Source organism: Cervus elaphus, chromosome 13 (assembly GCF_910594005.1).
Source record: "Cervus elaphus chromosome 13, mCerEla1.1, whole genome shotgun sequence".
NCBI classification, from domain to species: domain Eukaryota; kingdom Metazoa; phylum Chordata; class Mammalia; order Artiodactyla; family Cervidae; genus Cervus; species Cervus elaphus.
Genome location: NC_057827.1, coordinates 9,421,646 through 9,432,936, shown reverse-complemented (window position 1 = coordinate 9,432,936; position 11,291 = coordinate 9,421,646). Strand labels below are relative to the sequence as shown.

At 43.9% G+C, this 11,291-nt stretch overlaps 1 protein-coding gene across 4 annotated transcripts; it reads right to left on the bottom strand.

Moving 5' to 3' along the window:
• Nucleotides 1–1,835: 1,835 nt before the first annotated feature.
• SELENOS (selenoprotein S) lies at nucleotides 1,836–10,857 on the bottom strand. 4 transcript variants are annotated; one of them, XM_043922586.1, is made up of 7 exons: nucleotides 10,690–10,857; nucleotides 9,924–10,058; nucleotides 7,748–7,854; nucleotides 4,471–4,560; nucleotides 4,293–4,374; nucleotides 3,402–3,517; nucleotides 1,836–2,471 (listed from the first exon to the last, which is right to left on the bottom strand). In XM_043922586.1, exons 1-6 carry the CDS (start codon nucleotides 10,763–10,765, stop codon nucleotides 3,447–3,449), a joined length of 561 nt encoding a protein of 186 aa, XP_043778521.1. In that variant the 5' UTR covers nucleotides 10,766–10,857; the 3' UTR covers nucleotides 1,836–2,471; nucleotides 3,402–3,446. The 4 variants fall into 4 exon arrangements, with proteins under 4 accessions (XP_043778521.1, XP_043778522.1, XP_043778519.1 ...); XM_043922587.1 differs by having other exon boundaries at nucleotides 4,293–4,371; nucleotides 10,690–10,854; XM_043922584.1 differs by lacking the exon at nucleotides 3,402–3,517 and having other exon boundaries at nucleotides 10,690–10,854.
• Nucleotides 10,858–11,291: the final 434 nt, after the last annotated feature.

Below are 11,291 nucleotides of genomic sequence, written 5' to 3'. Positions count from 1 at the left end.
AGGCAAGAGAAGGGAAAATTGCAAGAAGGGCCAATTGCTGTCAGGTCAAGTAAGATGAAACCAAAAACTCCACTGGAGTGAAACGGGATGATCCAGGAAGAGCATCTGCAGCATTAAGCAAAGGGAGTGCAGAAACAGATGATGAATGGAGACAACTCAAAGCTCGTTCCACAGGAAACAGCACCAGTGGGAATCAGGGTTTTGTGGATGTGATGTGGCTCTGTGCTTATATTATGATAAATACTTGACATGTTTGAGGAGCAGCTAATAGAAATGGCACAGGGGAGAAAAGGAAGATAGCTAAGAGTGGTCCTTGAGAAGGAGGGTGTAGTTCCTTTTCCCAACAGAAGCAGTTGCATTTGGCCAAAGCCACAACTCTAGGCATCAGAAAGTTTCAGCTGAAAGTTTGTGTCTTCTGCCCACTTACTAATGTTACTCCACGATCAGGATGGACTGGGTTACGCAACATTTAAATACACGACTACTGCATCAGTTCCAAGCTGCAGCCCCCCACTGCAGCGTAAGGCAGTGTTCTGCCTGTTCGGCTGTGTTCTGACCCACCCCTTCTTCCCCAGGGGCCTCAGATTCTGGCACTTCTTCCAACAGGAGCACAGGACCCATCTCCTCTGGCAGCTTCAGTCCACGCTTCTGAAATATCTACTGCTCTTGACTCGTAGCACACAATACTTCATGAGCATTCACTATTCCACATGGTAGCTGTTTCATTAGCTATATCAAGCTCCCCATCTTGGTTTTCTATGACCCTTGGCTGTACAGCCTTTGGCTATCAGAAACACAAGGACAAACAGACTATAGTGATCGGGGTCTTGCACCAGTTGACCCTATAAGCTAGTTTCTAAAAACCAAGGTTAATTAGAAGTACCTACCTCACAGGACTGTAGTGAGGATTAAATATAAATGTACATGCTTGGCAAACAGCACGTGCTCTTCAAATGCTATTACAAAATTAGTTTCCTTCTCTCTTCTATTATCTCCCCATCAATTACTCACATGGCACCACCCCTCTACCACCACAGTCATACTGCCAGATGCGAGGTGGGTACACAGAATTCAACATTTCTTCCTGTGTTTACACCTGATAATTTCTTAACTTATGGGGGAAAAAAGAAGGTTTGAGGGGAAAGTCACAGCTAATAGTATACTGAAACATGCCTTCTATTTCTAAAATGAATAGCTGATATCTGCTTAACTATGTATTTTCAACTACAGAAAATATATTAAAGGAAGAACTCTTAAAAGTTCGTTTATATCCTACAGGGAATCAATCTCTCTAGAAGTAAATAACAGACCTAGATGAAGTATTTTAACCCAAGTCTAAAACTTTCCATTATTCTTTCTCATGATCTTGACATGAAGCAGGGATCAGCAAACTACAGGCAGCAGGAACAATCTAGCCTGTGAGCTCAATATTTTTAAATGTATTTAACAATTCTTTAAAAATTTGAAAAATAAAGACTGCGCCGCCTGCCAAGCCTAAAATCTTTACTACCTGGCCCTTTATAACATACTTCACAGAGGCTCTGGACAAGGACGTAAGAAATGAGTGCAAGACAGAGGACTCACAGGGCTTCCAAAAACCCCACTGACCCCTGATGTACTTATAGGCAAGAGGTTTCTTTGCCCTATTAATGCAGAAACTCAACTCCCAGTGCCTGGTTTTGTGGATAAACCCCCAGGAGCCCTCCAACTCTGAAAACCACTTCAGGTGCCCACTTTTCATGCTCTATGAGGTGAGCAATAATGAGAAGAGAAAGAAAGTCTTATTAATGGGAGGTTGTGAATGATAAAAAGCTGTATAATGTTAGAGAGACAAATTCAAGTTCATAAAGAAATTTCCTTAAATTTAATAAAGATACTGAAAATGTTCTCTGCATTTTTTAATATTTACAGTCTTTTTTTTTTTTTTTTACAGTTCTGTACATATAAATTTACAGAACCACCCCATCAACTGTCTGCATCAGTAATCCTTGCTGGTGGGTTCACCATTTACAAGGAAGACATCATTCAACGCAAGCTGTCACAGAGACTGTCCTACCAGCAAGGACCTCTTAACTTGAAGGATCATTGCCAGGTCTCTTTTATCAAGATCACCAATCACCTGGAAGCCCTTAGCTACCAACTAACACGACCTGTGAAATCAATGACCAGTCACTGGCTTCAGTGCAGTGTGACTAACTGCAATTACTGTCTAGTGGCCATGTCCACACCCTATGCTGCCTTCAACCCTTGAAGTCATCAGTATAGTTAAGAACAGAAAGAAAGCCCCTCCCCCTGGCCAATCACTGTGAAAAGCATGCGTAAGGCAATTGAGTTGAGGATTAAGGATTCATCTTGCTAATGTCAAAAGTGACACTAACAAGATTCTTAGCCTCATCCACCAGATGAGGGTCCTCTGCGTCCAGGTCTCCAGGAGCAGGTTCCACCACCTTCACCAGACAAAGGATTGTAACCTGTGACAACAGAAAGGAAGCAAAACAGTGCTGGAAACATTTTGCATCAAACAGAAGACTGTAAGCCTGATATGCAAAGTACTGCAAAGATACGATCCTATCCTCATAAACATTTTCATAAAACTTTAAGCTACCACAAGAGAAAAAAACTTTATAATGTGATTGCATTATATTGCATTGTATATACTGAACTGACTTTCTATAATGTGATTGCAGTCTGAACTGACTTGAATAAAACAAGCCATTCAGCTTCTGTTTTAGCTATCAAAACACAAAAATCTCCCCCAAATACACAAAAAATTTGCCCCCAAAGCCACTCAAGATGGTTAAATTTAAATATATAAAGGCTTCTAACTGTAGTGCTTAATAAAATGAATACATTCAAGTAAGAACTTATCAAGCTACAGAAAATAAATTATAAAAATCAAAACAGAATGGAACTTGCTGTCACTTTCACCAGTCAGAACTGGAAAATCCACATGCCCCAGCCCCCACACCCATCCTTGCCCACTCATTAACTTCCTAAAGTTAATAGACATTTGGCGACCATTCTGCTCAGGCTCTAGAGTCAGCAAGACCTTAAATGAGGTGGTTTTGTTTCTTACTTACTGTAGAATCTTTGGTCACCAACTCCCTGTGACTCAGTTTCTTTATGGCCTGTAAAGACAAGCCATTCGAAGCCCCCAGCTCTGGACTGCTGGGAATGCTAGAGGCATGCACACAGCACACCATACATTCCATTTTCTACAATTGTCTCCTGAATACTACCACTCTTTGCTCTGCAAAATGGTCTTAGAAGATTTCTTGCTGGAGCACGAAAAAGACTTAAAAAAGCATTTTCTTTTCAGACACACCACTCCCCTATACAGGACAGCTTTGAGTTCCTAACACAAAGGAAGGGATCAGAGCCCACTTTAAAGGGCAGCCCACCTTGTGTCCCGGCTTCACAGAGCTCACAAGCTTCACAGACTCCCCTCAGTCCTCCAAGAGGTTGGCCGGGCTTCCACACCTCTGCCTCTGCTGGCACCTAGCCAGAGAAAACCCCTCTTCCCAGATAGAAAAAAGTGTCTTCAGCCTAGAACTGGTTCCTTCACAAAGTATTCTAATGCTTTTGCCCACCCCTCTCTCCAGATGGAGGAGGAACTCCTGGCAGATCACAAAGGATTCCTTATTTTCAATTGTATGGGAGTCCCATCTTCCCAAAAGTACGTGAAAGTCCTCAAGGATGGGATGGTACAGACTGCTATGGAGCCACCCAGAGTGCTGGGGGGTACTGCACACAAAAGGTCTCTTAATGAGTATCTGTTCATGCCTCCTTGAGGGAGTTATTTCTAAGAAACAAGGCAGCCCTGGCTGTAAAGACCAAACCCTGGGTCCTAGGCCCCTGACCCATTCATATGCAAAACAGGCAAACTACTCCTTGCCTCACTTAACTCACCCATTACAGGACTGTGGGATCAAGTGAAAAATACTAAAATACAAGTGCAACTGTCCCGATTATTTCCTGAGAGCCTCGAGTGACCTCCTTCTTCATTGCTGATCAACTGCTAACTTTTGTGAGGCCAAGGAGGTCAGAGGCCTCCTGGAAACAGGACATGCACCCACAGCCTTGCTGGAGGCCCTGGGGCAATGATAGGGTTCAGCAGGTTGGTCATTTCCAGCCGCTGACGGCTGTTTTACATCTATTTCTTTTATTTAATCTTCATAATCTACACTTAAGAATTAGTCTCAGTTTATAGACAATGAATCAAGAAAAGAGAATCCTGTTTCAGGTAAATTCAGCCAGTCATTGTTCAGAATGCTTTAACATTTGACACTTACCTCCTCCTCGCAAAGGCTTTCTGTCAGATTTTCGTTTCGGGATGACTGATGAAGTAGAAGGCCCAGGACTGTCTTCTTCCTGCTTGAACATATACAGGCTTAAGAATCTAGTTAAGACATACTACTCCACGAATCTTCACCTACTTCAAAAAGTCCACTAGGTTGAAGGCTACATCACCTGAGGCTTTCTTGTATTTCCTTTATAACTTTTTCCTTCTTGCATGCTATCCCACATTTCAATCTTCTGTCTCCTTTTTTCTTCTTCAAGCTGAGGAAGAATCGCACATGATACAGAATGAATTCATAAGCTGCCATCTTTCTCAAAGAAAATGTGCTTTTCATAATCTGTAATTTAAATGTTCTTCAAACTTTCACCTGCACTTTCTTCAGTTAATAAAGCAGCTATCATCTAGTGGTGTGTTGAGTTTAATTCAGATACAGAATCTTTTGCTTTTGCATACTATTAAAGAAAGCAAAAAGTGTCACAGAAGAAACAATACCTATTCTTCTTTTAAATTAGACATTTCTGGTCATGTGGAAGAACCCTGACTTGAAAAGGGTCAGTGTGGCTGGCAGGTATGCTTTGCTGCTATTTGGTTGTGTCACCTGAGGAAAGTCAATTAACCCTTCAACTTTGAAGGCTGTGAGGAACCAATCAGAGTAAATTTGAAAGTTCTCTCAAAGTAAGGTACTGCGGGAGCATAAGAGAAAACTAATCTCAGTAGAAAACTATGTCCAACAACGAGCACCTGGGAAAGCTTGAGCAGTGAACAGGAGGGAAATACAGTGCCCGAGGTCTTCGCCTCTGCTTCCTACTCCTTGAACAACTGGGTACTGCAACTCACGTGCACACAAAGGTCACTAACTCTCTCAATTCCTGATGCAACCCAAACCCAAACTTCAATTCATTCTGGTTCCAATTAAACTGTGATGCCACAAAGATATGCAAGAGGATGCATTAGAAAGCGCATATCCAGAAATTTCTTAACGGCTCAGGGTCCATCACTGTTAAGCCCAAATGCCTGTCCCTTCATGCCTACACTGTCTGCAAGTACAGGAGGTTAAGGAAGAAACCGCTTCTTGATCTGAAGGTTCTTTTATGTTTATAGCCAACATGGAAAACACCAGAATGGTACAAAGTGAAAAATTCTGAGACCACATACAAGAGAACAGACTAAACTGTGAGACAGGAAGACTGTTACTTTTCTTAAGTATACAGAACCACGCTGACTACACTAAAGTCTCTGACTGTGCAGATCACAAACTGTGGAAAATTCTTAAAGAGATGGGAATACCAGACCACCCTACCTGTCTCCTGCAAAACCTGTATGCAAGTCAAGAAGATAGAATCGGACATAAACAATGGTCTGGTCCAAAACTAGGAAAGGAGTATCAAGGCTATACGTCACCCTGCTTATTTAACTTCTATGCAAAGTACATCACGGGAAATGCCAGGCTGAATAAGCACAAGCTGGAATCAAGATTGCCAGAAGAAATATCAATAACCTCAGATATGCAGATGACACCACCCTAATGGCAGAAAGCATCAAGAGCATCTTGATGAAGGTGAAAGAGGAGAGTGAAAAAGCTGGCTTAAAACTTAACATTGAAAAACGAAGATCATGGCATCCAGTCCCATCACTTCATGGCAAACAGATGGGAAAACAATGGAAACTGTAACAGACTGTATTTTTGTGGGCTCCGAAATTGTGACTGTAGCCATGAAATTAAAAGATGCTTGCTCCCTGGAAGAAAAGCTATGACCAACCTAGACAGTGTATTAAAAAGCAGAGACAGTCCTTTGCCGACAAAGGTCCATAGTCAAAGCTATGGTTTTACCAGCAGTCATGTATGGATGCGAGAGTTGGACAATAAAAAAGGCTGAGCAGCAAAGAATAGATGCTTTCAAACTGTGGTGCTGGAGAAGACTCTTCTGAGTCCTGTGAACAGCAAGGAGAACACACCAGTCAATCCTAAAGGTAATCAGTCCTGAATATTCATTGGAAGGACTGATGCTGAAGCTGAAGCTCCAATACTTTGGCCACCTGATCCGAAGAACTGACTCATTGGAAAAGACTCTGATGCTGGGAAAGATTGAAGGTAGGAGGAAACAGGGGTGACAGAGGATAAGACGGTTGGATGGCATCACCGACTCAACGGACATGAGTTTGAGCAAACTCCCACAGATGGTGAAGGACAGAGAAGCCTGGCATGCTGTGGTCCATGGGGTAGCAAAGGGCCAGACATACGACTCAGAGACTGAACAAACAAAAGAGAACCACAACTTTAAAACTGAACACAGGCTTCTATCCTTTCTCCAATTTTAGGAGGCTCACATTACAGATTTAAGTTTTTTTTTTCCAGCTACATCAGCAAACTGGGTAAATGATCAGGCCGTTTTTTTACTAATGCAAAAAACTCAAACCCTCAAGTCATTAATTTTGACATGTAGAAGGAACTTAACTTACTCTTGGGCTCTAGAAACAAAACAATTAAATATTTCTCAAAAACTTTAAAACAGTTTCTAAAGCTTAAGAAAAAAAAAAAAACTGCTTAAAAATAGCATCTATGTGTATTATGCTGCCATTTCTATGGAAAAATTACATAAGCATGTATTTGTATATGGATAAAATATTTCTGGAAAAATACCTAAAAAACTTTGCTCTGTCCTTTCACTCTGGGCTCCAGCCACGATAGGGACACCAGCCATGTACTAAGTGATCATGCAGAAAACAAAAGCCACCAGTGGTGGCAGAGAGGCATTCCTTTCTGGAAATACCAGAGACACATGTAAGACCAGCAGGAAGACCAACTTCTCTGGTTTCCTTCTAAGGGGATAAAGAGGGGCCCAGAAACATCTGTAATGAAACCAGAAAGTGGAGCCTACACTTAGCTGCTTCAGTTACACAGACTGGGGCCAACACAGGAAGTGTGACTTCACTCCTGTGAAGAGCAGCACAAGCCACCTGGCTGCTCAGGTCACTTCAACAGTAGCCCCTGGTTCTTCCTCCCCACCACCTCAGTCCATTGCCACCCTCCCCTGGCTCTTCTTTACTCCACTGAAGAGTGGCCCCACCAAGTCAGGTCCTGAGAGATGCAAAGCTTGAAACCGACCATGAAGATGCTGAATGTGTGTTCTGTGTCTGGTGGTACGGCTCCTGCACACAGCACATGCTTTTGTTGGGCAAAATACTGCTATAAGGGAACCACTTAAAAGTAAAAACATAAATACAAGACTACTTAAGAGCACTTAATTCTTTAAGAGCATTTCACCTCTAAATATTAAGAAATTACACAAGTAAAACATGCTGAGCAATACTTAACTAAGTGGAAATGATTCAGCCTGAAAGTGTTCCCTGTACCCACCATAATGTGAGTGCATGCACACACACATACACACACTTTTACCAACTAAACCTCAAATAACATGTATTCAAACTAAAACCAGTACATACCTGTCTTAATTTCTCTTTATGTTTTTCAACTTGTGCATTCAATTCTTCTTGCATTTTCAAACGAGCAGCTGCTAAAGCCTCCTGCCGTTTAACAACAATATCAGGTTCTGAAAAGGCAGAAAAAAACTGGAATAAAGCACCTTGTAAAATATAAAATGGAAACTCTTGCGGTCTATATTATTAGAAGTGTACAGAAATCAAACAATACAAAAACTTTTTAACATGAATAAGCCTATTCTTCTGCATATATTTAATTACTGCTTAAAGGGGAAGGAGACTATCACACAGCCTCAGTTCAGAGTCCTTGTTAAATACTTACAGCACCAGAAATCTCTGTTCAAAACAGATTTCTGGGCTACCTGAGCAGTCCCAATTCAGAGAATCTGGCATGGGCCCTAAGATTAAAATATAAGTGGTCAGGCAGCCACAGGAAAATTTGATTTCACATCCTGGATGCCTCCTAACACCCAGCCTCTAGGTTTACCAGAATTCTAGAAGATAACCAAGGGAAAGAAAGTTTTCTGATCATTAGCTATCACCTAATTAGTCTAGATATATACCAGAAAGATAAAGATATTTAGGTATTTTATCCTTGTTTCTACAGAAAAGAAAAATCCTTCCAACTAGCGTTAATAGAAATGGCCGCCCCAGATATTTATTTTTATCTGGTTTATACAACAAAGCAAATTACACAAAAACACAAGTTTCTGACCTGCTTTATGCAGACCACTGTGTTTAAGGAGCACTACGGGGAACTACGCAGTGGTGTGACTAATTTTCTCTACAAAGAAACAAACTGGAACTATTATGTTCACATCAGCATCATCCAAAGGATATGTGATCACCATTACCCACAGACAGTAAAAAGCAATGGAAAAAAGGTCACTTAACTGAATCCACATAAAACAGGGGACAAAATGGGTATGGCTGGGAGTTGTGTGTATGTGTGTGGTGGCAGAAATGAACAGACTTTTACCTTTAAAAATGAAACTATTGTTCTACTTTATAGAAATGTGAATTGTAGCAACATTTGAAATTGCTGTTTTATTCTTAGAAAAAAAGAAATTATGTGTGGATTTTTTAAGCCTAATTTTCCTAACAAAATTGTACAACACAAAGTACACCTTTCACTGCACATTTACTTTGTGCAACGCTTTCTTAAAACAAACGCCTCTTCTGAGATGCCCATCCCATTATCTTATAAATCCACTCCTCAGCTGTCAGCAGCTCACAGTGCCAGTAATGGCTTGTACCAGGTGACTGAAGCTGTTCTCTAACCTCATCCACTTCACATTATCCTGCAACTTAAGCAAGATTTACAACTGTACTTTGTTTTTTGGGGATATATAGCCAACAACCAAAAAAAAAAAAAAATGAGATAATGGCAGGACCACAGGGTTTCATGGGAGAGGAGAGTGAAGGAATTTTTTAGGTCCTTCTACTAATGACTACTTTTAAGTTATGATGTTTGTTTTCTTCCTCAGCTTCATAACTGTGGTGACTCAGATCACTGATGATTAGTAGTTATTTAATTATACTACTATTATCAAAATACTGAACATTTCTTTTGAATATGTTCTCAGAAACTGTATCTTCTAACAAGTTAAAAGGTGACTGTTTTAGAGGGAATGAGTTTTTGAAACAGCCATGTGTAAATCTGCCATCAGGTCTGATGAGTAAGTTGTGAAAAGCAAAATACAGTGGATGTGAGGAACTAAGAAGGCTGAGGTTCCTGTCACTCACAAGGGTTCTAGAGATAACTGAGAGTTAGTAGGCACACCCATAACTGGAGAAGCTGTGACGCTTTCATTTTAATCTCTCCTGTAAATGAAGAATGATGCAAGCAGAGGGTGTTCTACACATCATCAAGCAGGTTTTTCACCCCATCAAAAACTGAAATTAAAAAAAACACTATTGCAATTCACCAAAATCAACTTCAGAAGTGTAAAACAGTTTTCCTCCCACACAGATTAGACGGATACCTCTTACTCATAACAATAGACTAACTTATAAATACTACAAGTACGGGTAAAGCCACGCCTTCAGTCCACTTCCCTGGAAAATTCAGGGACAGACAGAGGAGCTTGGCAGGCTACAGACCATGGGCCCCAAAGACTCGGACACGACAGAGCGTACACGCGCGCACACGCACGTACACACACACAGACATACTAACCCAGAGCAGCGGCAGCTTGATCTAAGTGCCTCTGCCTCAACGCCCTCAACCGGGTGGAAAGCTTCTGAAAAACCACGTAGAGAAGGATGCAGCTGAAGACGATGTACCAGCCGTAAGTGGCCAGCAGGGAGCCCACTGAAAAGAATAAAACATTCACAGTTTTCAAGAAACTAAAAATGACACTACCACCGGACTTTCCTAGCGGAGGACTTCCTAAGGCAGTTAAAACAGCGAGAAGTACAATCCAGGGATCCCTGAGAAGGTACTTCTCTGCCGTCTGGGGAATCGGAGGGGCAAGCCCGAGGCAGGCGGGGCACGACAGCCGGGTTTTGAAGGATGACGGGGTGTGTCCGAATCAGGAAGGGAAGGGCTTTAAGGATCCAGGCAACGGACGGAAAAGGGTAGCCGCGGGGGCGTGGCACAGGACAGAGTTTGGGGGCGTGCGCAAGGGCGCGGCGGTGTGGGGAGCGCGGCTTGGCGGCAAACGACAAGGGCCCGGTGAGCCCAGTAACCGGGACCCGGAAGGGCTTGTACCGCCTGTGTCGCGCAAGGTAAAGGACTCGCCCAACCAAGGGTCGACTGCAAAGCCCAGGGAAGCCGGGCTCCGGGAGAGCCTCCGCGCGCGGCTTCGGCCCACCGCCCAAGCCTGCGGGCACCGGCCGCCGGCCGGCCAGGCCCAGAGCGCCGTGGAGGACTACTCACTGAACATGGCGGCGAGCCGGCGGTGGTGGCGCTGCCCCGCAGCCCGCGGCGCGCGCCCACTCACCCGTGACGTGAAGGAAACGCAGCCCCTCGGTCTCCAGGGCGGGCCGCGCGGACAGCTGATCCCCGTCCCGCTCCATGGCGACGCAGCCCCGGCCGCCTCCCCGCCTCACACGCCCGCCGAGTCAGCGCCGGCCTTCGCCTTCCGGCGGGCCCCTAGTACACGTGGCGGCCGGGGCCGGCTTTCCGGCCTCCCGGCCAATCGGGTGGCGAGGCGGCCCGGACGTGCGGCGTCGCCGCGGGGGCGTGGCCGAGGCGGGCTGAGCCCTTCCGGGCGGCACCGGGAACCCGAGGCGCGCCGTACAGCCTGCGCCGCGTCGGATGTTTACTCTCGTACTGATTGGACACCGAGGTCTCAAGACTTTGCCCTGGGCAAACAGGATTTGCGTCCACGCCCTTGTTCGCTGGCACCTTAAGCAACTGGGACTTCGCAGATTGGCAACTCCCGGCTATTGCGGGTTCCAGCCTTCCCCTTCCGCAGCCTCTGTTACCTTTCAGAATTGGGAAAGTCCCCGCTGACCCTGCGCCGTTCTCTCCTCCAGAATCAAAATCTCCTGGGAAAGAATTAAAGTTAACGACGGCTCCAACACGCGTTGAATCAATAAT

Coding starts and splice junctions, on each gene's coding strand:
- SELENOS (XM_043922584.1), bottom strand. CDS start 10,765: ATGGAGCGGGACGGGGATCAGCTGTCCGCGCGGCCCGCCCTGGAGACC. Junction 7,855..9,923: donor TCAAGCTGCCGCTGCTCTGG/GTTAGTATGTCT, acceptor CTGCCTTTTCAG/AACCTGATATTGTTGTTAAA. Junction 4,561..7,747: donor ATAAAGAGAAATTAAGACAG/GTATGTACTGGT, acceptor ATTCTTCCTCAG/CTTGAAGAAGAAAAAAGGAG.